The sequence below is a fragment of the Chlorocebus sabaeus genome, chromosome 19 (genome assembly GCF_047675955.1).
Source record: "Chlorocebus sabaeus isolate Y175 chromosome 19, mChlSab1.0.hap1, whole genome shotgun sequence".
NCBI classification, from domain to species: domain Eukaryota; kingdom Metazoa; phylum Chordata; class Mammalia; order Primates; family Cercopithecidae; genus Chlorocebus; species Chlorocebus sabaeus.
The window spans coordinates 28,479,318-28,506,890 of record NC_132922.1 but is presented as its reverse complement, the minus strand read 5'-3'; the positions used below and the strand labels follow the sequence as shown (position 1 = coordinate 28,506,890).

Sequence of the window (27,573 nt, the reverse complement as noted above, 5' to 3'; positions counted from 1 at the left end):
ATTTGCATAATGGGCCGCTCTCTCCAGCAAGGGGATAAGAGAGGCCTGAGAGGAACCTGCCCAGCCTGGCTTCAGAAGCAGCATCTGGGACATGTCAGCCATGGCCTGGACGCCTCTCCTCCTCGGCCTCCTCGCTCACTGCACAGGTGCTGCTCCTAGGGTCCCTGCCACCTACCCAGCCCCAGGGTTCTGGGTCCAGCCTGGCCCTAACTCTGAGCTCAGGAGGGTCCTGCCTGTCCTGCCGTAGGGCGAGGGGCTGGCGGGGCTGAAATCCACCCCCTCACACACTATCCTCACTGGCTTGGGTATGCCTGACAGGCTGCACCTGCCATGAGCAAGGGGGAATGCAGGCAGAATTTCCCTATAGACTGGGACATCCTCTCCTTACTCCTGAGCTGGCCTGGCCATGCAGAGCTCTGGGGAATTCTGTCTTCCATTTTCCCATTTGTTCCAAGTCCCCATCCTTGTATGCACATGAACCACGGGGGCTGAGATCAATGGGATGGAGTGAACTGTGGGCCCACAGAGTATCTGGACTTGACTCCAGGTACAAAAGGTAAGGAAATATCTTAGAATGTGGCTTTTCGTTCTCACGCCCACCTGTCTTTTCTCTTCTTGCAGGCTCTGTGGCCTCCTATGAGCTGACTCAGCCATCCTCAGTGTCGGTGTCCCCAGGACAGACAGCCAGCATCACCTGCACTGGAGATAAATTGGGGAATGCATATGCTTACTGGTACCAGCAGAAGCCAGGCCAGGCCCCTGTGCTGGTTATCTATAAAGATAGCAACCGGCCCTCAGGGATCCCTGAGCGATTCTCTGGCTCCAACTCAGGGAACACGGCCACCCTGACCATCAGCGGGGTCGAGGCTGGGGATGAGGCTGACTATTACTGTGCTGCAACCTATGGCAGTGGGAGCAGCTGGCAGTGACTCACAGTAACACGAACAGATGGAGACATGGGACAGAAACCTCAGCCTTAACCTGATGTCTCTCTCAGCCACCCTCTGAGCGATGACCGTGACCTTCATTTCAACCGACTCTGCCTGTTTCTCCTGCAGTCCAAACAACAGAAAATTTGTGTCAGATTTTTATTTTTATCATGGTTTTCACAAAATATTCATTTCAAACCCTAACATCTTGCCACTTGAAATCCAAGCCTCTGCAGACACCAGCGGGCAGTTTCAGAGGATGGAAAATGTCTCTAGAGAGCTTGGCTCCTGCATTGGTGACCCTCCCTTTCAACCCAGAGTGTGGGTCTTTCCCTTCCCTTTCAACCCAGAGTGTGGCAGGCGCGCCCCCTACAGGCAGCTGAAAGAGCTGGCAGGGAGAAGGGCTCTCCTTAGGGACCCTGACAATTTGGGCTGAGGATTTTCCCTCCCTTAGCATGCTGGGCCCAAGAGATGTTATTGTTACAGGTCCAGGGCCTCTGTGGTCCTCCCTTTTCTCTCCTCTCCAAATGATCATGTGATTATCACTTTCCCTCTCAGTTCCTTTCCTTCTCCGTCAAGTGCGCTTCGCAGATTCTGTGCTCCCAGGTCCTAGATCTGTAGAATTTCAAGGAAAGCAGTGCTGCTCACCCACATGGAATCCCAGAGAGCTGACCCCTGAGGACTAGAGGCACAGGCAGCAATGTGGGTCCCCACGGAGCTGCATGGTGGGCACCGGGTAGACTGGAGGAACCAGGAACCACTCCCCTGAGGATCTTCAGCCCCAAGTGAACTAGGGAGGGATCAGCAGGCTGGGCTTAATCCACCAGGGCCTCCCCTGTCCCTGTCCCAGCAGCACTGTCTTAGAATTTTCTTTATGTGCTAAGCAACCACCAAAGAACCTGTCTAATTACCTGGAAATTTCCCCTCATCACACATAACTACACATGACTCCTGCCCCAAATTACTCATTTATTAATATAGCTACAAGAGCTTAAACTGACTTGAATCTGGGACCCCTTTCAGGTTTGCCGAGTACTCTGGGATCCTCACACACACCAGAGCCTTCCCACAGGAGCCCGACTCTGTCATTCCCCCCACAGCTTCCGGTACTCGTTTCTTCTGTCAGTCCTGATAGCAGTTCCAGAGACACCTTGCAATTTAGGTGTCTCCAGGCTCTTATTATAATACAGACAGCCTGTCATTTTCTGCCTAATTCCTTTTCGTTGTCTGCATAGTGTTTACAGTTGTAGGATTATTTGCCTGTCATTATTTTATTAATTGATTGACTTGTGTTCATCAGTTTTCTACTTGATCAGGAATGTGTTTATACCACAAAGGCACATATATGAAAAACTGAGGCACAAATAGCTAAGGGCGTATTTCTCCCTGCAACAATACCCGCCAATTACATTAAAATATCGGGTCTTTCTCATTCTCTGTTCCACCATCCCTGCTATGTTGGTGATGTTTTCATCCTTGCTGATGGAAGACCTAGCTGCTCCAGCTCCAGCTGTCACACCTATAAGCCAAGAGGAAAAGGGCCTCATGAATCCAATAGGTTTCTTTTCTTTACAAAACTTTCCTAAGAAACACCTCACCCATTGACTCTCACATTCCATTGAGCAGGCCTGAGCCACATGGTCAATTCTGGCTGAAAAGGACCTGGGAATCACAGGCACCGGTGTTTCCAGTGAATATACAAGACAGTGCTCAGGTGGAAGGTGGCAGGTACTGTCTGCTGGGTCTGTAAACCCAATGTTTACTGAACAGCTGAACCCACATGATGAGCAACTCACTTCAAGAAGGCAGTGTCTTCTTCCTGCCGAATTCCCAGCATGAACTATGTCCCAGACCAGAGTGGGTCTGGATAAACAATTGTTGGGTTCAGGTTCTTTTATCTCTAAGCATGACATTAGTGCAGCAGCCACCACTGCACAATGGCCCTGCATCCACAGCGGGCACCAGTAAGAGCCAGTTCCTAAGTCCTGTGACCGGCATCTTTGGTCCCAAGCCCTGGTATTACCCCCAAAATCACAGACGTGTGCAGGCAACCTCAAGTTTACCTGCCTCCTTTTCTTCCAAATAGTCATGTTTCTACTGTCATGGGCAATCTGCACCCCTTGCACCTGGTACTGAGGCAGGCAGGGGCCACACAGAGAAGAGGAATTTCTCCCCTGGAGCTGGCAGTCCCGAGGGGAGAATAAGGGAATCAAGGACCTAAGGAGCAGGTTCTGATTCTATACGTGGACCCAGGAGAGGCAGAACAGTCACATCAGGATGGGGTGGAGCTGGGTGACAAGGGGCTGCTGACATGCAGGGAGAGTCAGCGACCACCACCTAAGACCTGGAAAGAAAGGTGTCATTTTCTACAGCATCGTCCTTAACACTGAGGAACAAATTCTCCAGGCTTTGTGTTTCTCAGCTATGTCTCTGGCCGATGTTGCACGTGTGACACAGATGCAGACGCTTTGCTTCCTCCCACACACTGGCCCACTCTTCTGGGCTGACACGCTGTCACTGCCACAAATGCCGTCCTCCCTTGTGGTCACGTGCATTTCATATCCCTCCCGTATGCTCTGAGAGCCTTTCTATTCTGCTACACAGCAAACACTTCTTTCAGCATCCAAGCTGCACCTGACCCTGACCACACACTGGGGATATTGAGGCACAGCACCTGTGCCCTATGCCAAGAGCTCACAGCCAAGGTGAGAACGCACAGCATCTGCTGGATCTTTCAACACTCTGTGTGCAGATGACAAGGGTGACGTTTTTTCTGGGAACCACCACTCACAGGCAATGGCAGGTCCCTGCACATCTGCAAGCCCCATGGTGTCACCTGTAGAGTGGGGTCACTAGGGCCACTGCATTGGCTCGAAAAGTACTCTCTAGAGGGGGAACTAGAACTATATCTATCATCTGGACTCTGCAACAACTATTTAAGGACAGGACACCCCTGGAGTCCTAGATTACCCACATCACTCCTGAGCCAGGATCCAACAGCGGAAGAACCTGAGGATAATTCCACAGTGGCCATGTGACTCCCGGCCAACTCTGGGCAGGACAAGCAATGACCGACCACATGGGCAGGACATCAGATTCTCTGGAAAATGCACACAGAATTTCCCTCAGAGCTCTGCATGGCCAGACCAGCTCAGGAGTAAGGCCAGGACACAGGCTGCAGTAAAGATTTCAGCTCACACTATACCAGCAGGAGAAGAAGAATTCTGTAGGCTGAGGGTGGGTATACAGGGTCCACCCCTCCCCTCTCTGCATCCCTTGTCGCTGAGCACTTCTCTGGAAACCATAAAGCTCCTGGAAGCCCCTATATGTGCTAAGCAACTGACAAAGAATCTGATTAATTACCTGGAAATTTCCCCTCACCACACCTGACTACACGTGACTCCTGCTCCCAAATTACCAATTTGTTAAAATGGCACAATAGGCCTAAATAGCCTGAATCCAGGACCCCTTTCAGGTTTGCCGCTGTCCTCTCAGGTCCTCACACACACCAGACTCTTTCCACAGCGGCCTGACTCTGCCATTCCCCACACAGATCCCGGGACTCGTTTTTCTCTATCAGTCCTGACAGCAGTTCCAGAGACACTTCCCCATTAAGGTGTCCCTAGGCTCTTATTATAATATGACCTGCCTGTTATTTTCTGCCTAAATCTTTTTAATTATCCCCATAGGATTTACAACTGTAGGAATCTTTGCCTATTATTTTTATTAACTGATTTGTGTTAATTATTTACTTAATTGGTCATGGATGCTTTTTTACCACAAAATCACACATTAAAAACAGAGGCACAAACAGCTAAGGGCGTGTTTCTCTCTGCAATACCCACCACCTTCACGAAGACACCAGAGTCCTCCCCACTTTTTGTTCCACCACCCCTATGATGTCGGCTTTGTTTTCATCCTTGCTGATGTGTGACCTCAGGGTGGCTGCTACAGCTCCAGCTATCACTCCCATATTCAAGGGGAAAAGGGCCTCGTGAACCCAGTGCTCTTTCACAAGAGCACAGCTTTCCTAAGAAGAATTTCACCCACTGACCTCACATCTCACTGATCAGGCCTGAGCCACATGGTCAATGCCAGCTGAGCAGGACCTGGGTATCACAGGCACGGGTCTTTTCAGTGAATATAAAAGACAATGCTTAGGTAGAAAGTGACAGGGACTGTCTGCTGGGTCTGCAAACCCAGTTATACTGCACGGCCAAACCAGCACAATGAACAACTCACTTCAAGAAGGCCGTGTCTGTTCCTGCTGAATTCCCGCATGCAATGTGTCCCAGACTACAGTGGGTCTGGATAAACATTTGTTGGGTGGATGTTCTGTCTCTGACTTTGGTGCAGGAGTCACCACTGTACACTGGACCTGCATCCACAGCAGGCACCCGTAAGAGCTAGTCCCCGAGTCCTGTGATCCCCACCCTCTGTGCCAAGCCCTGGCGTTACCCCTATAACCACCCACCATCCAGAGACATGTGCAGGCAACCTCAGGTGGACCTTCCTCCTCCTCTTCCAAATAGTCATGTTCATACTGTCATGGGTAACCTGCACGCCTCGCACCTGGTATTGAGGCAGGTATGGGTCACAGAGAGAAGAGAAAAACTTCCTCCACTGGCGCCAGCAGTTCACAGACCTGATTCCACAGCAGATCTGATTATACACCTAGACTCAGGAGGCCCTTGAGCCTCCAGCAGCCAGTGTGCAGCAGCCACCAGGGGACAGAACAGAGTCATCTGGCAAAGCCACCTGGAGATGGGGTGGACCTGGGTGACAAGCAGATGCGGACATGCAGGGAGGGTCAGTGACCACAACCTCAGACTAGAAAGAAAGTTGTCATTTTCTACAGCATTGTCCTCAACACTGAGGTACAAATTCTCCAGGCTTGGTGTTTCTCAGCTCTGTCTCTGGCCGATGTTGCATATTTGAGACAGGTGCACCACTTTGCTTCCCCCCCACACTAGCCCACTCTTCTGTGCTCAAACGCTGTCAGTGCCACAAACGCCATCCTACCCCCGTGGGCACATGTGTTTCATCTCCCTCCTGTTTGCTCTGACAGCCTCCTCATTCTGCTACACAGCAAAGACTTCTTTCAGCATCTAAGCTATACCCAACCCTGACCACACACTGGGGATACTGAGGCACAGCACCTGTGCCCTATGCCAGAAGCTCACAGCCAAGGCCAGGAACTTACAGCATCTCCAGGGTCTTCCAGCACTCCATGTGCACATGACAAGGGTGAAGTTTGATTGTGGGAAGGACCTCTCAGAAGCAATGGCAGGTCCCTGCACATGTGCAAGCCTTATGGTGTCACCTGTAGAGTGGGGTCACGAGGGTCACTGCATTGGGTTAAAAAGTGCCCTTCAGAGGGGGAGCTAGAGCTACACCTGACATGTGGACTTTGCCACAAAATATTTAAGGACAGGACACCCCTGGAGTCCTAAATTGCCCAAGTTACTCTGAGCTAGTATCCAACACAGGAAGGACCTTAGGTCTCAGAGTAATCCCTCAGTCACCACTGTAAGTCAGTCCCTGGCCATCTCCATGCAGGACAAGGAGTGGCCACAGGGGCAGGACATCATACAACCTGGAAAACGCACATAGGATTCCTGTCAGGGCTCTGCATGACCAGATCAGCTCAGGAGTGAGGCCAGAACACAACCTACAGTGGTGACGTCAACCCAGACGTTGAGACCAGAAGGAGAATGAGAATTCTGTGTGCTGAGGGTGAGCCTTCAGGGCGCCCCCCACCCCCGTGTCCCTTGGGGCTGAGTTCTTCTCTGGAAACCACGCAGCTCCTCCTGCAGCAACTCGACTGCTGATTTGCAACACGGGCCACTCTCTCCAGCAAGGGGACAAGAGAGGCCTGCAAGAATCTGCCCAGTCTGGGCCTCAGGAAGCAGCATCGGAGGTGCCTCAGTCATGGCCTGGACCCCTCTCCTCCTCAGCCTCCTCGCTCACTGCACAGGTGCTGCCCCTAGAGTCCCAGCCACCGGTCCAGTCCCAGGGCTCTGGGTCCAGCCTGGCCCTGACTCTGAGCTCAGCAGGGCCCTGCCTGTGGTGGGCAGGATGCTCATGACCCTGCTGCAGGTGGATGGGCTGGGGGCTGAAATCCCCCCACCCTGCGCGCCTGTGCTCACACTGCCCTAAGCGCTCTTTCATCCCTGGAGCTGTGTCCAGGCCAGGCACGTGGGAAGATTTTCTTGCAGTTCGGCTCCTCAGTTTCAAGTCTTTTCTCTCCCCTTTTCTCTCCTGTAGGTTCCATGGCCTCCTATGAGCTGACTCCGCCACCTTCAGTGTCAGTGTCTGTGTCCCCAGGACAGCCAGCCAGCATCACCTGCTCTGCAGATAAATTGGAGGATAAATATGCTCACTGATATCAGCAGAAGCCAGGCCAGTCCCCTGTGCTGGTCATCTATGAAGACAGCAAGTGGCCCTCAGGGATCCCTGAGCAATTCTCTGGCTCCAACTCTGGGAACACGGCCACTCTGACCATCAGCAGGACCCAGGTTCTGGATGAGGGTAATACTGTCAGGCGTGGGACAGCAGCACTGTACACAGCGACACAGACAGATGCGGAGTGAGACAGAAACCTGCCCCCTCGGCCTGGCTCACAAGGCCCTGCCCTCTCTCCTGCCCCATCACACTGAACAGGAGGGAGCCTTCCATGTGGAATGGAAGTTTCCAGTCCTGTCCCTGCCCTTATGTTCCTGAGAGATGGGAGCGATTTCCTGCCCATCTCTAGGCTCAGCTTATCCCAAAATAAACTGAGCTGGTCGCTTTGATGATCAAATGCCAGCTCCCAAAAGACCCCAGAAATCCTGATATCTAAGTATCACCAAGTCTATTAGTATCAAAGGAGACTAGCCCTAGGATGGAGTCATTTTAGTGTCTCAGAAGGTAGAGGGCAATGGAAGGTGTTTACGAGGTTTCAGGATATGCACGTGAGCAGTTAAAGGCAGGTCTTACAAGGAAGGAACCTGTTAGAATTGTGGCCTATCTGTGATATCATAGCACAGCCTGGTGGACACAGAGAAGGGAAGGTCTTGAATCAAGTCTTGATCAATAAATATTTATTAGATAAGTGAGCAATTTACCTAGGTGAGAACTGTGTGCTCTCTTGAGCAGACCACTTACCTGGATAATTGGTTTTCAGGAATTTCCAAAAGCAATGAGAGACATTCTTTATTGTTACACCCTCATCCTCCTGGGAAAGAGTGTCCTGGAACCAGCAGTTAACATTGACACAGTTGGTTTCAGTCCTCAGCACAAACATTCATTGCAGGCTGAAAAGTGATAATGGAAGAGAAAGGAGTTTATTAAATCCCTAGACACAACTAAATCCACGAGCAGGGATGAGAGAGGCGGGCTCAGCTGGCCCAGTCCCACAGGGGTCATCCCTCTTTTGATGGAAATGACCACATGAGGGTCCCCCAAGTGGTGCTGGGGGACCGTCCAGATGGAGGGAACTGGCCTCCCAGGGTTCCCTGCTGCTTGGACTGAGCCAAGGTTAGAGGGATGGGAGTCTGGTCCAGTCGTTCCCAGCAGCATCTCCAGGCTCCTCCTCCCTCTACTGGGGCTTCCCCTCCGCTCCCCAGCACCATCATTGCTGCCTCATCTCGTCTCCTCCCTGTGCTCACCCTGACTCCTCCCCCTCTGCTCTGCAGAGCAGCCAGGGCCCAGAGACTTGGGCAGAAGCTTCCATCCCACCAGCTGCAGAACCTTCCCTATAGAACCAGGCCAGTCCCTGTGTCTCCTATTTGTAGAGATCCCAATCCCCCTGAGAGACGCCAGGTAGGCTCTCTGACCCTAGCTGGGAAACCAGCCCACAGTGACCCAGGCTGTTGGCATATGGACTTCAAGTTGGCTAGACCCCACTTGACTGCATCTCCCTGGCCAACTTCAACATCCGGGCCGGGAGTCTGGAATCCTAGTTCCCTTTGCCCATTCACTCCCACTAGGTTTGCTTCTAAACTCCCTGTGCCTCAGCTAGTCTGCCCACCAGAAGCAGCGATGGGCATTTTCCAGGGCTGTAGTGAAGGCCCTGGAACTCTCACTCTCTCTCTCTCTCTCTTCTCTCTCTGAGCCTCTGTTTCCTCATCAGTAGTGGGAGCTAGAAGACCCCCTGCCAGGTGGGCCAGTCCATGACATCTACAGAGGGAGCAGGAACCTCTCCTATTTCCTGGAGGAGAACTGGGGTGGAGGCTGCAACCCAGGATCATCAGAGGAGCTGGGGTCTTCAAGGCTCCTAGGGACCCCTTAAGCAGGGGTCAGAGTGACTTCAGGGGTCTTATTGCTCAGTCCAGACAGAAGATGTTTCCAGTTGTGAAAAATGACTTCAGGGACAACAAGGACAGAGATTCCCCTCTCTGGACACCAGTGGTTGATGTGCCTGGAGTACTCCTCGTACCAGGCAGAGGAGAGAGTCCTAGGAAGTTCTAAGTGTCACCTAGATTTGGGGCCTCGGGGCCTGTATCGGATAGGTGATGTCACAGTGAGTTGATGCTCTACAGCCCCTTCCCTAGGAGGTGGCAGAGGGAAGAGCTGGGGGTCATCTGAGGTGTGAGTGAGTCCAACCCTGAGGGTCTTTCCCAAGCTGCAGGTGCCTGGGTGTAGAGAGAAGAGGTTCTGGTCAGACAGGTCTGGTGTTGAATCCTGGTCCATTTATTCATTTGGTCAAGAAATACTCATGGAGGGCCCACTATGTGCCAGGTGCCACATCAGGTGACTGGGGACACAGTGTTGAGTGGGACAGTTGGCCCCTTCACTGCTGGAGGTATGATACTCTCAAGCCGGGACTCAGGGCTCTACGATTGTATGTCAGATATACAGCCTCTCTGTGCACGTCTCCAGAAACTGGTTTCCTGGAGTTCCAAGTGACAGCCATCATTCGCCTTGAATGCAAAAGTTAAAAGAGCATCCAAAAACGTAGTGACCCAGATCAATACTATTTAATGCAATATTTTCAAAAATCAAAATTAATGCCCAAAAAACCCACAATGCACAAAATTTCAGGATCTGACTCACTCGCCTCAGTGGTTTCCCTCTTGGTCCTACCCACAGTCCCACAGGTGAGTGAGTGACCACAGGAATGCAAACCCAGAGTCAGGCTCCTGCACCCCCTTCTGCTGGCCACCAGAGCCCTCCCCTGGGTCTCCACCTTCCTCTTCTGAAGAGCTCCAGTTGGTTAGTGCTCAGGCTTCTACTCCTGGTCTCTTCTGCCCCCTACTGGACTCTCCCCTTCTAGCTGCACTCCAGGCAGCTGGTGGAGGTTAAAGAACAGAAACCTCCCAAAACTCCACGCTCCAGTTCCAGGCTGGCTCCACCCCATGTCCAAAAAGTCTGGTCCCTCCCAGGTCTCTAATTGCTATTAGTAAGTCCCAGGGTGCAGTCTTTACACCAAGTCGCTGTGTGCCTCAGGCAAGAAACTCTCCCTCTCTGAGTCTCTGTTTCCACATCAGTAGAAGGAGCTAGAAGGCCTCCCTGCCAGGTTGGCAAGTCTATTCTGTGACATCTACAAAGGGAGCAGGGATCTCTCCCATTTCCTGGAGGAGAGCTGGGGTGGAGGCTGCAACCCAGGATCACCAGAGGAGCTGGGGTCTTTGGGGTTCCTGAGGACTTCTCAGAGGGAGATCAGGAGCTGCAGAGCCAGCTTCTACCTCTAGGGACTCAGAGATCCAGAACCTTTGTCACTTCCTCAGCCAATACTTGTCATCCTGTGCCTCAGACTCTCCCAGATCCCAACAGTGAGAAGCTCAAGATGAGACAAGAATGACCAGCCAGCTTGAATTTGGGGATGGTGGGGAGTGGGGAGCTGGGGATCCAGCAGTGCTTGCAGGTGGAGTTTCTGGGACGTGGGGGCTGCAGACTGGGCAGGGGACTGGGACGTGGGGGCTGCAGACTGGGCAGGGGACTGACCAGCAGGAGGCCAAGGTGGGGGACACCCCCAGACATGGAGCAGAGTAGAAGCAACTGGATGGGGTACACCCCTCTGCTTTGGGAGAGAAGAGCCAGGGCGGGACCCAGAGGGCTCTGCAGAGGCACCACAGACCCTGAGCAGGGGGTCCACCAAGCAGGACAGCTGGACTTGACCTCCTCTGCCCAGGCCTGGATTCAGCCCTTCCACATCTCAGTCCAGGAGGGCAGGGGGCAGGCCTGGGTGGCCAGAGCTGCAGCTGCACCTCCTGGGGAGGCCTAGTCCAGTCCTCTAGGGTCCCCAGCCAGACTCGGATTTCCGACTACAGCCACCATGGGAGGATGTGGTCTGCGGTGGCGACGTCTGCCCAGAGGCCACAGCAGGTGCAGGGGTGGGGGTAGGGGCAGCAGCTGGGGATGCTACATTTAGGGACAGCCCCTCTTTATCCCCAAGACCTGGGACTTTCCCTGGAAGAAGCCACAGCTTCTGGGTCCTGAGCAGTGGGTAAGTGTCATACCCACAGAGGGCCTGGGAGGGAGCAGTTTCAGCCTAGACCCTCAGGGCAGACCCTTCCCCAGCCCCCATAACACAAAGAGCCCAAGAACAGAGGCAGGAACAGGCCAAGCTCCCCGGTGGAGGAGAAGGTGTGCTGGACCAGGGGTTTCCTAGGGCCCTCCCTTGTGCCCTGAATGATGTCTGTTAGGGCACCTACACAACGTTACAGATCAGTGCCTTGCCTATCTCCAAGGACAGGGATGTGTGGTGATTATTTGTATAATCCAGCCCCCAGCACCTGGGCCTCAAAAGTTGCCCAAGCAATATGTATAAAGATCCAGCCTGGAGATCTTTGAAAACTGATTCAATGAGTCAAACCATTAAGTCATGATCACCATCCTCAACTTCATCTCTTTCTTCCTCCTCCTCCTCATTATCATCACCTTCAAGAACTGTGAAGGGTCTGAGACTTCATCCTATTTGCAGACTAAAATGTAAGCCTGCCACAGTGTCATGGATGCTGGCAGAAGATACAAGATTCCTGGGTCAGAAACAATGGACAGTCTGTCTTTCACAACAATAGCAGTTGCCAAGGTATCAGCATTATCTTGCACCAGTTCCACAAGGTGATGCAAAGAAGACCAGGTGACATCTGCGTGCCAGAGCTCAGGGATCTTAAACATTTTATACTTTACAGTAAGCATATCTGCCTTTTGCTCCAAAGACTCTGTACCTTACAAGGTCCTTGCAAAGATAATCCACAAGAAAGGCAATCAGTGCCTTTGCCCGAAAAACATGCAGAAATGCAGAGATCCATAGCAGGCCACTGTCTCCCAACAACCATCAACTTTATCAAAGAAATTAAGTCTCGGGCAATTTATCTGTTACCATAGCCCTCAAAAATGTCTGGCTTGTCACCAAATGTATGAGGGAAGTTAAGGAGTATCTGACTCAAAATATGAACCAAGCAATTCTCAAAGGGGCCTCCCAGGAAATTCACTTTAGGAAGTCCTACGAGGCTCCTCTGAGAGTTGCTAAAACAAAACATTGACAGCCCTAGAGGGCTGCAGATCCGAACTTGAGCAGGTATTTTTAAAGATTTTGTGGCAGCAAAAGTAACTGGAAAGCAGGAGGGCATACCCTCACTGCAGTTCTGTAAGGTGACAGAGCAGGGGCCTTTCTCACCAGAGTATGGGGTCCTGAAGATCTCCTCAAACATTTTTATACTAGGTTCTCAGGGGCAACAGAAAAGATGGGAGCGGTGAATGGCGGGTAAAGGAGTGCAAATGACACAAGGGGCCACATGAAGCAAAAGAGGTTTATTCAACCAGATTTAGTCCATGTTTAATTGAGCAACTCCTTTGTGATGAGCTCTGGGTTCTCCTATGCACCAAGCAGTGTGCAACCACCTAGACCCGGAGAGCCATGTCATCATCAGGAAAGCACGCCCTAGTGTCATGCAAGGACCAGGCCTCAGATTCCGACTCCAGCCCTACCGCCTCTTGGCCCTGTGACATTAAAAAAGTAGGGAATCAGCCTGAGCAGCATTTCCTCATCTTCAAATGTGGGGGACAGTAGATAATCTTAGCTGCCAGGATTAGTGCTTGTAAAGCACCAGGGCTAAAGAGCATTGCTATTATTATTGTATTATGTATCATATTCCCATATCATAGTCAAAAAGGACCCCAACTCAAAGCAATTGCCAGCCCTCTCCTCCTCCACCACTGCTGAATGGAGCCTGACACCAGTATTCTAGGTGGAGAGACGAATAGAAACACAGGGGAGGAGCGCCTTGCTAGATCCTAGCGCAGCTTGCTCCCTACTCAAGGAATGACATTGGGCCCTGCATTCATCTTCTCTGGATGGTAATTTTCTCACCTGTAAAACAGAGACACTTGCCTCAATGACACCCCACACGTTGTTCTGAATCCCAAAGTAAGAGAAGAACAAAAAGAGAACCAGGATTTGTTCAATACCCACTGAGTGCTTAGCAAACACATGGTTTCTTTAACCCTCACAACCTTCATGCTGTAGAGGAACTCTCCCCATTTTACAGATAAGGAAACAGAGGCCCAGGGGTAATTTAGGTCGGGACAGACTCCACATTTATGATTTCACAACTCTTCCTCGCCTGAAGGATATAGAATCACTCCCTGCAGGGCTCTTGCCCGACTCAAGAAAGGGCCACAGGATATCCAGCCGGGCTTAACCCAGCCAAGAAAGGGCTGGTCCCAACTGGCTGGAGTGCAGTGTGCAGTCACGCAACCTGGAGGACTGATCAGAAAAGAAGCCACAGCTCCAGCCCCAGCCCCAACACCCTGAGCTCAAGCCCTTGGGGACTCCTGCTGGGCAAGTCTCTAGGCCCTAGGGAGATGCTCCACAGACCCAGGCTGCCCTTTGGGAAACGGGGAAGGGAAGTGAGTCAGGTGTGCAACACCCAGGGCCCCAGGGGCGGGGCCAGGCAGGTGGCTGTGGTGGGAGGCAGTTGAGCCCCGGATTGTGACCACATCAGGGCAGTTGGTAGATGCCCCTCTGGGAGAGATTCCCAGGGGTAACAGCCATGGACGAAGGGCCTGGGCTAGGGACAGGGACCAGAGCCGGTCCAGGGAGAGGACAGAGCCAACAGACTGGGGCGCACTGTAACAGCCCTGCTGGCGAGAGGGACCTGGGCAAGGCCCTCCAGGGAGCCGACGCTGCAAGTCGGGTCAGAGGTGCTCCTGACCCTGAGGGCCAATGAGACCCAAAAGAGCCCAAGTGGGTGGTGAGACTCCTGAGGAGCTGGGTCCTGGTCCCAGGCAGTGCTGGCCCCTGCTGCTGCTGGGTCTGGCCGTGGTCGCCCATGGCCTGCTGCGCCCAATGGCTGCACCGCAGAGCAGGGACCCAGACCCTGGAGCCTCAGTTGGAAGCAGCCGATCCAGCCTGTGGAGCCTGTGGGACAGGTAAGGAGCGAGAGATTCCAGGGGATGTGGGGGTCCTGCGGCAGAGTTGGGAAAGGTGACCAAGGGGAGACAAGCCAGAGGAGTGAGGAGGAAGGTTAACCCCTAAGAGGGGCCTGGGCAGACACTGGCTTTAACTAATGGGTTGATATTTGGTCCATCACAGGTTTCAATTGTTTTTAATATCATATTAAGATATTATTTTTCTTAATTTCTGGGTTTTCTGACCCCACTTAAATTTTGCACCAGGGTCAGTGCCTCAATCACCTAGTCCTAGTCCTCTGGGTAGGGCAGGAACAGAGGCAGAGACACGACGTCCACAGGGGGTGACGGCCACTGTCCCCACAGGGTGCCCAGGCCTGTTCCTCCTCCTCCTCCTCCTCCTCTCTGCCCATGTGCCTCCTGCCCTCTGAGGGCAGGGGCTACTCCCTGGAGAAGGCAGCAAGGGCTTGGCTTGGTCTCCCCCAAAGCCGTTCATTCACTGACTTGCACATAAATGCTTGCTGGGGCCAGGCTCAGGGACACAGGGAAGGTGGGCTGAACCGAGGGGAGCTGTCCAGTCATCGGAAGGGGCCCATGGCCCATGTTTGGAGCAATAAAGGGAGAGGAGAGCTCACTCTGGGATGATGCCCAGGCTGGTCTCACAGATCGAGGGGCACTGGCTGGTGATGGGTGCCCCCAAAAGACAGAGCAGCGTCAGAGGAGAGGAGAGCACAGGATGAAGCTGGGAGCTCCTGGGTGACTGGGAAGGGGAGGCAGGAAGACCATAGGGTCCGTGCCCCATCCCCAGAGTCCAGGATGAGTCCTTGGATGGATTTAGGTAGGATACTGATTATCAGAGTCGGATTTGTGTTTTTGGAAAAATTAGCACCGGATAGGAGGCTGATACAAGGACCGATTAGAGGAAGGAGGAGAGGGGGTGACGGCCAGATCCAGGGTAGGTGGGGAGCCTGGAGGAAGCCGTGCCCTCAGGGTGGGGAGGACACGCAGATCCAGAGCACCCTGGTGCCCAGTTTCCTATGAAATGGGAGCAAGAAGCTGAAGTGAGGGCTGAGCAGAGGGGAGCAGACACTCTCGGGGACTGTCTGTGGGCGTTGAAAATGTATAACCATTTTAGTAATAGGCGGCGAGTCAAAACACAAAGTGTATTTATCTAAATTGGCAATTCCACTTCTAGAAATTTATCCCAAGGGTGTGTGGGGGGGGGGAGGGGAATAATCAAAGCTATAACCAAATGTTTATAACAAGGGTGGTTAGTTCAGCATTATTAATGATGGGAGAAAACTGGAAATAACCCAAATATCTGAAAGGGTGTGAAAAAACACAATTGTATTTGGGGGTGGTTGTTGTTTTGAAACAGAGTCCTGCTCTGTTGCCCAGGCTGGAGTACAGTGGCATGGCCACAGCTCACTGCAGCCTCAACATCCAGGGCTCAAATGATCCTCGAGCCTAAGCCTCCTGAGTAGCTAGGACTACAGCTGCAGGCCACTACACCTGGCGAATTTTTTTATGGATTATTATTATTTTAGAGACAGAGCCTCGCTATGTTGCTCAGGCCTGTCTCAAATTCCTAGGCTCAAGCAATCCTTCCGCCTCAACTTCCCCTGTGCTGGAATTACAGGCGTGAGCCACTGTACCTGGCCCAACTGTGTTTTTAAAGTATATATGCATTTTCAAAAACCTGTCCAAAAATATAGAAAAATGTCAATGGTGTGTCTGGCTGGCTGGTGGGATTTCCCCTAATTTTAATGGTGGCTTTATAATTTTCTGGTTTTGTGATGTTGTTCACAAAAAGAGACATTTCTTCTAATATAATTTTTAATACAAGAGTAACGTACTCATGTGCATTACTCTTTTTGCAATGAGTACATTACAAAATGTAATGACTTTTGTACATTACTCTTTTTCCTTGCAAAAAAAAAAAAAGATTAAGCAGAGAAGTATATAAAGTAAAAACAGTGCTGCTTCTTACCATCTCCCACCTCTTCCCAGAGATAGCCACTGTTAGGTTGGTCAATATGCTTCCAGAACTTTTCGTGTGTTGTATGTGTCCCTGAAAATACACACACACACACACAGAATTGGTGTTGAGATTTTATTTTGCAAAAATAGAGCCATATTCTGCATATTACCAACTTTTAATCTATTATTGACACTTTCTGTATCAGTCCATATGGATTAACCACATCCATTGCTTATACACTTTGCTTTATAAGCAAAGTTTAGATGAGCCAAGATTTATTTCCACTAAAAAATCTAAACGACAAATGATGCTGCAGTGGAAATTCGTGTGTGTGTGTGTGTGTGTGTGTGTGTGTGTGTGTGCGCGCGCAAAGTGCACTTATATATCTCCCCAGGATAGATGCCTAAAAGTGGAATTGCTGGATCAGAGAACATACTTTTGAAATGTGATAGGTGGTGCTTCCAAAAGTCTGTGTCCACTCACTCTGGTGAGTGGTAGCGCCTTCTCTCTTACATTCTTGCCAATAATGCAAAATTGAATGTGTTTATTGTTTTATTGTGTATTTTATTACTGGTGAAATTTATTTTTTATATATTCATTGGTTTTATTTTCTCTGTGGTCACTATGTTGCCCGCTTTTCCATTCAGTTGTTTTCATCTTTTTATATATCTATAATATACTGGGATATATTTGGGATTTTAGCCACTTGTTTAATATACGCATTGTATATTCCCTGGTCTGTTTTATGGGTCTTTTGTTTATGGGGTCTCCCACCATAAAACTGTCGTAAATTTGTATGTGTCGAACTGGTTTAACCTTTTCTTTATGGTTTCTGTGACCTCTGCCATGTGTAGGAAGTTGTCTTTATTTCAATATTATACAGTCATTTTTCTATCTTATTGTGGTACTTTTGGTGTACTGGTGTTTTATTGGTTTTTTTCTTTACTTCACCTGGAGTTTATTTTTGTGGATGTAGGAATAAAACCTTATCTTCCAAATAGGAAAGCCAATCATCACACCTTTGTTGAATGTAAATGCAGCTTTACTCAACTACTACATTACTGATTTGTTACATTCTTTCTGTGGTTCTCTTGGTTTATTGATCTATTCCCGCACCCAAACTGTTTTGGTTATTTTAGCTTTATAGTATGTTCGGTATCTGGTAGGGAAAGAACCTGTCATCGTTACTTTTTCTCAAAACAGTCATATCTATTACCCGTCGTTCTTAAGAGTTAGACTGCAGAATCGGTTCCCTAATTTTCAAAAATCATTCTTTTGGTGTTATGTTTGTAATATCACAGAATATGGGATTAATTTGAGAACTGCTATATTTATAATGCTCAGTGGTGTTTTTGTCCAGAGACGTGACGTACTCTCCATTCACTCAGAGAAGTGGTTTAATATTTTATTCATGCAAATCTTGCACACTTTGTTTTTTATTCATAAAGCATTTGTAAATATAATTTTATTGAAGTTACAAATTTTTTCCCAATTTCTTATCCTAAATGATTACTGTTTCTATAGCAAGGAACCCTGTTAACTTCTGTATGTTACTCTTGTATCCAGCCACTTTAACTCTTGGATTAATTCCAACAGTTCTTCAGCTGATTCTGTGTGTATATATGTGTGTGTGTGTGTGTGTGTGTGTGTGTGTGTGTGTGTGTGTGTGTGTGTGTTTAGTCAACTATCACACCATTTGCCAAAACCAGTTTTCTCTCCTTTTCCCTAATATTTATACATCCTCCTCTCCCCCTTTTATGTCATTTCATTGGCTAGAATCTACAGAATATGTTGAATAATAAAAGTGAGAATAGACGACCTTGCCTTGTTTCTGACTCTTCAAATGTTTTGCCTTTAAATATGAAGGCTGCAGTAAATTTGGGGAGATACTCTTCATTAAGAAAGTTTTCTTCAGTAACTTAATAAAATGCTAAATGTTTGCTTGCTTTATATGAGAAACAAGTGTTGAATTTATATTACTATTATATTAAATTGTTTCAAAAATCTTCTGCACACGTCTTAAATACAAATGTATTAAATACAAGCTGCTGCTGAGATGAAAATTGCTGGCCCTGTCACAATGGGTATCTTGCAATGTAAATAAATTCCCGTGGGAAATAAAATCAGATTTGGAAAAGTCTGAGGATCCTTGCCATCATGAACTCTTAGTGTGTGACCTGGGTGTTTTTCTTCTTCTCTGGGGGATGTTAATGGTATCTGTGTCATGCTAGGATGTCTAGGACAGAGGGCAATACAATGAGGGGAAGGCATTCTGCGATGTCCCCATGCCTCTGGCTTGAAGAGTAACTTGCTGAAGTGAGGACTCTGTGAAGGAGCAACGTTACATGGAAATAAGTTTAGTTGGGATCTATTGAGTTGGAGGTGTCTACAGGGCATCCAAGCAGACGTAAGTTGAGGAGGCATAATATATGTGAATCTGGAGCCAAAAAGAGAGGTAAGGGTTGGAAACAGGGATCTAAGACCCTGGACAGTCGTGAGTGTGCACAATGAGGGTCAGATGCAGAGTAAATCAGGAGAATGCAGAGAGCAGAACCCAGGATGGGGATCTGGGAGTCGGCAGTTGGGCATGGGCCTGAGAGAAAAGGAAGCTGAGGAGGAGAGGGGGCAGTCTCTGACACCAAGGAAGGGAGAGTGGCTAGAAAGAAGAACTTCTTGCAGAGACCTAAGGGGAAGAACTGCAGACTGAACTGGGACAAAGGACTGTTGACCTTAACCAGAGATTTGAGGGAGAGACGAGGCTGAGAGCCAGGCGACCCTGCCATGTCCCAGCATAAAAACACTACCTGACACAGATGGATGCTTGGGAGCTGTTGTTGGATGAATGAGTGGACAGATGCATGGATGGATGGACAGATGGATGGGTGATATATGGATGGACAAACAGATGAATAGATGAACAGCTGGATGGACAATTGGATGGATGGGTAGATGGAAAGAATGATCTGAGAGATCAGAAAAAGCTTCACGCACAAAGTGGGACTGAACTGCGTCTCCATGGGTAGAAACCAGAGGACTCTCCACTTGAGTCAGGAACGACCCAGTGTTGTCAATCTAGGGAGAAAGCCAGCTGGGCTTGACTGGGGACACTTATGTGGGGGACTCAGAGGCCCTTTAAATGAGGTCAGACGAGGTTGGACGGGTCGAAGCCAACTCAGCACTCCTCTGCCACACTGCACAGGAGGGGATGTGTCACTCTGGGAGTTGCTGGGACCTATTGGTCCCAGTGTTGTCATCAGCACTGACAGCCTCAGAGAGGAAGGACACACACTGGGGTGACTCCAAGGCTGCGGGTGGCACTTGCCTTGGACAGGGGACAGGCATGGGGAAACCTCTGGGGGACTGGCCAACCCCCTGCCTCATGCCTAGGTCCCAGCCCCGCCTACTGCAACCCTGTGCCCGTCATGCCCAGCAGGCTCCTACTCTAGCCCAGCCCCCAGGGAGCAGACCCCAGGTGCTGGCCCTGGGGGTTTTGGTCTGAGCCTCAGTCACTGTGTTACATCTTTGGTGGTGGGACCCAGCTCACCGTCCTAGGTAAGTGGCTCTCAACCTTTCCCAGACTGTCTCACCCTCTGCTGTCCCTGGAAAATCTGTTTTCTCTCTCTGGGGCTTCCTTCCATCTGTCCTCCCAGCCTTAAGCACTGACCCCTACCTTTCTCCATGGGGCCTGGAAGAGGCCCGTTAGTCTCGGGGTAACCGGCAGGAAGGGCTCCCACAGTGGGAACAGCTGCCTTCAGGTTCCAACAGCTGGATGCAGCCTGGTCCCTGGGCCTGAGCTGGGATTGGGCAGGGTCAGGGCTCCTCCTCTCTTCCAGGGCAGACGTCTGAGTGAGGGACAGAGGCTGGCTCTGATGAGGGGCCCTGTAGTGGCCTTAGGGACATTGCCCATTGACCCCTGGGGTCAAGGCCAGAGGCTGCTGGGGTGGGCCTGGGGGCTGCTGAGTCTCATAGTCTAGGGGACTAGCCCCAAGAACAGCTGAGGGTCTACGCTGAGGACTCGATGCCTATCCAACCTGGGAGGGCCACATGGGGGCCTGGTGACACAGAAGTCACTCCAAGTGGAGACGAGTGGAGGGCACAGAGAGGGCTCTGGGTCTAGGCTGCAGCTCTAGACTTGTGCTGGGTCATGAGGACATGGGGACACAGAAGGACGGGTGAGACTGGGGGAGGTGCTAGAATCCGATCCTCCTAGGACAAGTCACCAGAAAGGAGAGGGTCTCTTAGGGTGGAGATGTGTCTGTCCCTGGAGCCCCGTCACCTCTGGGGCTCGGTGTTTCTCTGTTCATGGATCGAACTCCTGCTTGCCTCAAAGGGCATGTTAGACTCAGGAGATGACCACAGGGGACCAAATGAGGGGTGCAGAGAACTCCATGGCTACCACGTGAAGTTTGGGGTCACCAGAGGCTGCTGGGATGGACCAGGCAGCTGCTGAGTCTCACAGTCTAGGGGGGCAACCACAAGACCAACAGAGGTAAAGGGTTCTGTAGTCAGGCTCGTGGACACAGGAGACATCTCAAAGCCTCAGAGGAGCCCGAGGCTTGTCTAGGTGGAGCCCACTCCTTGCCAGGAGAGCCAAGTGGGCTGGGCGGGGGCAGAGCCCGGTGCCTATGAAGAATAGAAAGCTCCAGTTCAAAGCAGGCTTGGGCCTCCCCACGCACTGCCTGCCAGGATAGTCCTACGGGCTGAGCAGGGGACCCACAGTTCACAGAGGACCCTCTAGGTCCCGGGAGAATAAAGTGAGTGGTGGAGGGGGTATCTAGGGGTGGAAATGAGGGATCCAGGGGTCAAGGCCACGTTCTGAACTCAGACTCCAGAGATCAGAGAAGGAACACAGCCTGCCCTGGGTACATGGGGAAATCGAGGCTGTAGAGGAGAGGGGCTGGACCAGGACACCTGGGAAAGGTGAGTTGGGAGGGCTCCCAGGAAGGTACAGAGCTATCTGCCTTCCACAGGGCATGAGTGGAAAGGACGGGGAAAGGAGAGAAGGAGAGAACCCCGAGTGGACCGGACGGCCCCACTGTGAACCCTCCCAGAGACTTTAGACAGAGAGAGGGGATCCACAACACCCCGGTGTTCTGTCTGCCCTCTCTCACCCCCTTCCCTGTCCACACAGGTCAGCCCAAGGCTTCCCCCTCGGTCACTCTCTTCCCACCCTCCTCTGAGGAGCTCCAAGCAAACAAGGCCACACTAGTGTGTCTGATCAGTGACTTCTACCCGGGAGTCGTGAAAGTGGCCTGGAAGGCAGATGGCAGCGCTGTTGACGCAGGAGTGGAGACCACCAAACCCTCCAAACAGAGCAACAACAAGTACGCGGCCAGCAGCTACCTGAGCCTGACGCCCGACCAGTGGAAGTCCCGCAAGAGCTACAGCTGCCAGGTCACGCACGAAGGGAGCACCGTGGAGAAGACAGTGGCCCCTGCAGAATGTTCATAGGTTCCCAATCCTCACCCCACCCACGGGGACCTGGAGCTGCAAGATCCCAGGGGAGGGGTGTCTCTCTCCATCACAAGGCATCCAGCCCTTCTCCCCACACTCATGAAACCCTCAATAAATATTCTCATTGACAATCAGAAATCTCGTTTCATCTCATTTTTTCTTAAATTCCTAGCCTTCCCGGGGATCTCAGTGTGGGGTACAGGGAATTCTTCACCCAGTGTCAAAGTTACCCAAGGGGAGGAGGCTCACAGCCTCCTCAAGTCATCTCCCCAAAGGGTCCTTCCTCTCCCAGTCACCCCTCCCCCAACTCTCCACTGTATTCATGAGCCACCAGCCTGGCATCAGTTCTGACCAGTCCCACACCCTCCTCAATTTTACTTCTCAACAAAGACCTGATCATGTAAAACCCAGCATTTCTAATGTGCCATCTGTGTCTGGTCATGTGTCTGGGCTGAAGGGTCCCCGCTCAGGGACAGGGGGCAGGCTCCAGGTGAGATCCCATGTCCCCGTCATCCCACACCCCACCCAACCTGCCAGGGAACCGTGTGAGCTCCCTGTGCCAGTGGGAACCGCAAACCAGGGCAGAAAACTGTCCTGCAGTCTTTGCCCAACTGGGAAGGGACAGGGGCCCAGTGGGAGGTTTGCTGGGGCCCTGTGGGGAGATTCCGGAGAAATGAAGGGGGTCCCCGGAGACCAGATGTGGGTTAGAGGCAACAATAATGGAAAAAGGACACCTTTGACTCAAGACCACGGTACCAGCAGGAACAGAAGCCGAAATTCCCCATTGCATACGAGGAACCAGTCAGGAGAGTGTTTACTGGGTGAGTGGTAAATACCTGTGCCGCCACTGGGAACTCGTAAAAACACTGGGAGAGGAATCACGCAGGTGTCTTTGTACGGCTTCCACAATGCACACTGGCTGAGGAAACACACAGATAAATCCTGAACTAGGGAACCAGTTTAATATGATGAACCATAACATATCCAAAAGCATGTTGATCTCCTTCTCCACCTTTAGAAGAGCCAAAATACTCTGAAAGATACCAGCGCTTCCTGGAAAGAGTTTGGGGAATATGGGGTGAGGTTGATGCACAAGATATTACAGGTGTGTGATCACGTGGCTGTGGATTGGGGATCAGGCTCAAGGTTAACACTAGCGTGGAGCTGGATGTCAAGCATGAAGGGTGTGAACTACTAAGTCAGGCCCAGGTAGAGTTAGTTTCTGACTGGTTTGTGGATGGATCTTGATGATGGTCAGCCTGAAGAGCAGGAGGATGTGGGGAAATTGACGGAACATGAGAAAAGTCACCAATCCAAGCTCAAACTCCGCATCTATTGATTGCCTGGGGAAGGCTATGTAAGAGTTGAATTCAGGATGAGCTTCAGGGCTGGGTCAGGCTGGATAAGAGCTGAGTGAATGTGGGCTGACAGCTCCAGGCAAGGCCTGGCCTCCATTAGGAGTCAGATCCCACAAATCCTCCCGCCCACGGAGCACCCTCTCCCTCCCTAGCTCGTGATGGTGCAGCCTCCCCACCCAATCCCATGTACACCTGCTGCCTCATCTCAGAGACACTCATCCCAGTGTCTCTGGCAGCAGATGATGTTGGCCTCCTGGGTGTGGAGACCCCAGCTGTCTTGGTGAATCCTCAGTGCCCGGGTACTCTCAGACCCCTTGTCTCTGCCTCCAGCACATCAGGCATGTGGCAGCTGCCTTCACCAGATCTGCTGGGTAGTCCTGACAGGCCAGGGACAGAGCCTGCAAAGACAGGAAGCTCTGCAGTCACAGTGAGGCAAAGAAAGGGCCCCTTACAGCTTGATCACAGCCACACCTGATCCAAATCCCAGCCTCTCGTTAGAAGAACACTTTAGGCTTCTAGTTGCCACAGCACCTGTATGAGCCCATTTCATGGAGGGGAAAACTGAGACCACCAAGGGCAAGATCCATAGCCCTGCTGGGTACAAGGACATCAGCAGCAGCTGCCTGATCTCCTTTCACTGTGTTGTAAGTTTCCATTATGGAAAACTTTGAACACATACATAAGGAGACAGAGAAATAATGATGCCCCCAAGTTCCAATCACCCAGTCTCCCAAATAAGCAATTCACAGACATTACTGACCTACACATGGCAGAATAACCCCCACATGTGTACTTAGTAACAAATACCAGACATCACATCTTTTCAGCTGTAAATATCCCATTTCTATGCTGGAAAGATATGGGCTTAAAAATAACTACAATATTATTACCAAACCTCAACAGAAATTATCACTAATTTCCTAATAGCAAGAAATAATCACGGGCTCCTCAAATGCCTCACAAATGCCAGAAGCATACTGACTTAGTTATGTGTTGGTGCTGTGGTTATTGTGGGGTTTTGGGTTGGGATTTATTTGAGAATTCAATATGGCATGAACTGGTGATGGGTGCATGTGCTGTTAGGCTGCTTGTCCCTGGTGAATACCTCCAAATTACTCTAGTGCATCCTGGAAAGACAGGAGCTGCAGGAACTGAGAGCTGTCTGGGGACCTTCCCGTGGTTGGAATAAAGCCACACCTCACAGAACAAGAACCTAGGGCTATCATCTACTTCCGTTTTTGTTTTGTTTTGTCCTTTTCTGCAAAATGGTTAGAGCTTGGAGGGACATAACTGGACTCAGAATAGACATTGCAAAATAGCTTCGAAGGACATGGGGCTGCTGCCAGCCAAGTCACCCATGTCAGGTTGCCACTCTTGTAGTAATGTTAGGTACACAGGATGGCCAATAGCTACATCCCTCAGATGGGAAGGAAGGCAGAGGGTTGAGGCTTCAGTTCACCTCCTTCTCATGAGCGCTGCAGAGTGTCTGTGAATTCAGGGGTCCATAGCTGGGGTCTGTTCACCCAGGAGTGAGCTTCATGCTCTAGGAAGGAGACACTTTGCACACGGATGATCCAGGAACCAGCCATCCTTTCAGGGTGAATAATTCATGTCTTCTCTCATGGTGAACTCTAGGATTCGAGTCATCTAATGTTTTTGAAGCCACTGTCATTATATTTGATGATAACAGGTGGCCGCCAATGATGAATATTTTCCCAGGGGGAGTCACCCCAAGTTGCATCAGACTTCCTCACATGGCCCCAGGGGATTAAATGGCTCCTGATTAGTCAGAGGGTAACACGGTCTAGCTTATGTCCCTTTCTTATTTGTCTTCTATGTCTTTCTTGCCCCAGTCCTCGGATCCCCGACTGATCTCCCATCCCTTAGTGAGAGGTAGTATTAGGAGACCACATTCTGGAGGCTCCCTCATGTCCATTTGAAAAAGACAACAGCAGCCACCACCCCAGCTGTCCGATCCACCATGACCCCAGATTCAGGGCTGCAGGGGATGATCCCAGGGTTACCCTAACACATGTGGCTGGCATTTCATATTGGGACCAGCCAGTCCTCATTGACCAGGACTAGCCAACTAGAACTATTCCAGAAGGTGGGGCTGGAACCCACCAAGGTTCTCAGAACACTGCACTCTAGGGCAACCAGCCTCTCCGTGGGAGGAGAGGGGCACCCTCTGCACCACCCCATGGTGTTACCAAAAGTTGAACCATGGGTTGGTTCAACTTTGCAGAGAAGAGCCCACCTATCCCATCTGTGGAAATTCACTCCTTAGCGACACTAATGCCCTCCAATAAATTCAATCCTGGGCCTGACTGATGGTTGGCGCAAAAACCAAATCCAAGATCCCAATGTCCTCCAGAAGCCTGGACTTCCAGGGATCCTGCTGCAGGTCACAGGAAGTCACCGGTCCCCTTCTCTCTGTGGGCTGAGTAGGGGGGCCATGTGGACTCCCTCACAAGCAGATGCCACCAGGGTCAGTGGCCCCAGCTTCCTCCTTCACAGCTGCATTGGGGGCTGGGGGTAGGGGCGACCCAGGGAGGGTTTTTGTATGAGCCTGTGTCACAGTGTGGGTTTTTCGGAGGAGGGACCCGGCTGACCGTCCTAGGTGAGTCTCTTCTCCCCTCTCCTTCTCCACTCTTGGGACAATTTCTGCTGTTTTTGTTTGTTTTTGCATCTTGTCTCAACTTGCGGTCACGCTTTCTCCCTGGATCCCAGGCCTGAGCAAGGACCTCTGCCCTCCCTTTCAGACCCTTGCCTGCCTCAGCAGGTCACTACGACCGCTTCACCTCTGACCACAGGGGGAGGGGACTGTACAGAATGACCTCCTGAGCCCCATTTCTCTGTCTCCTCTCTGTCTGTCTGTCTGTCTGTCTCTACATCTGCCAGAGGAAGGCTGGGTCTCTAAGCGTTCTTCTGTTCTGGCCTCCTCAGTCTGGGTTCTTGTCAGAGCAGCGTTACTCTTGGGTTACTTGGTTCCATCTCCTGGGGAATCAGGAACAAGGGATCCGAGGGGGGGACCTCTTGGGAGACTTTAGACGGACCCAGTGCCCTCGGGGCTGATGCTCAGGAATCACAGGGCTGGGAACCAGGACCAGAATCCAGACCCACAGTGAGGTAGGAGGTGGATGGGCTGCCCTGGGTGTCTGGGGGCTGCCAGGGACTGAGCCCTCAGCCAGCCTGAGACTCAGGAAACCCAGTCAGGAGGGAGAAGGGAGAAGCAGACTCTGGACACCAGAAAGCCAGGGAAAGGGTCTCCAAAGGAGAGGATGTGAGGAAAGGGCAGGCTCCTGGGTCTCTTCAGGACATACCCCGCGCCCAGGGGGATCAGAGGGGGCAGAGTACACAGCGGGAAAGCCCCGCTGCTATGACCAGGTAGCCGGGACATGGGGTGGATGCCAGAAAAGACCCCGTGGAATAAGAGAAACCCCAGGACAGCAGACAGACTCCCTGATCCCCCCAAGCCCTTGCCCCACACACAGGCTCCAGAACTCATGTTTGGCTGGAACAGCCTGAGGGACCAAAACGCCCCAGCATCCCACAGAGCAGGGGAGCCAGGCCAGAAAAGTAACCTCAGAGGTCGCTGTGCAGGAGAAACACAGAGCTCTCTTCATCTGCTCAGGGGACAGATGCCACCCAGAAGGCCCTGTCAGGATGGCAGGAGAGGGCAGGGTCAGGGCGCTGACGGTCAGAGGTCCGTGTGGGAGGCCAAGACCCCGAGAGATCTCAGGATAGGTGATCACAAGGTGTCTAAGGCGAAACAGCTCCCAATGCAGATCAGGACACGGTGGAAAACACCCTGAGCCCTCTGCATGGCATAGACCCTCGGACGCACAGCCCCGGGACAAGCGCACCCCAACACTTCATCATATACTGAGGTCAGGGGCTCCCCGGGTGGACACAGGGACTCTGACCCCCTGCTCCTCGTTCACTCCGCAGGTCAGCCCAAGGCTGCCCCCTCGGTTACTCTCTTCCCGCCCTCCTCTGAGGAGCTTCAAGCCAACAAGGCCACACTAGTGTGTCTGATCAGTGACTTCTACCCGGGAGCCGTGGAAGTGGCCTGGAAGGCAGATGGCAGCGCCGTCAACACGGGAGTGGAGACCACCAAACCCTCCAAACAGAGCAACAACAAGTACGCGGCCAGCAGCTACCTGAGCCTGACGCCCGACCAGTGGAAGTCCCGCAAGAGCTACAGCTGCCAGGTCACGCACGAAGGGAGCACCGTGGAGAAGACAGTGGCCCCTGCAGAATGTTCATAGGTTCCCAACCCTCACCCCACCCACGGGGGCCTGGAGCTGCAGGATCCCAGGGGAGGGGTCTCTCCTCCCACCCCAAGGCATCCAGTCCTTCTCCCTGCACTCAATAAATCCTCAATAAATATTCTCATTGACAATCAGAAATCTTGTTTTATCTCGTTTTTTCTTTTCTCACGTGTAATTCCTAGCCTTTCCTGCGTTCTCAGTTTGGGATGGAAAGAATCCTGAACCCAGTGGGAAAGTTC

General features: G+C 51.5%; 1 protein-coding gene and 2 gene segments (V, D, J or C); all 3 read left to right on the top strand.

Moving 5' to 3' along the window:
* LOC119618181 (immunoglobulin lambda-1 light chain-like) overlaps positions 1–27,573 on the top strand; it is a 384,505-nt gene that overhangs the window by 332,862 nt on the left and 24,070 nt on the right.
* On the top strand, positions 72–27,472 carry LOC140709135 (immunoglobulin lambda-1 light chain-like). Its single transcript, XM_073006967.1, has 5 exons — positions 72–146; positions 622–909; positions 10,777–10,781; positions 25,641–25,680; positions 27,012–27,472. Exons 1-5 carry the CDS (start codon positions 92–94, stop codon positions 27,329–27,331), a joined length of 708 nt encoding a protein of 235 aa, XP_072863068.1. The 5' UTR covers positions 72–91; the 3' UTR covers positions 27,332–27,472.
* LOC103222934 (immunoglobulin lambda constant 6-like) lies at positions 13,848–21,840 on the top strand. The segment is given in 2 exon segments: positions 13,848–14,288; positions 21,380–21,840. Coding segments are annotated over 2 exon segments (420 nt in total).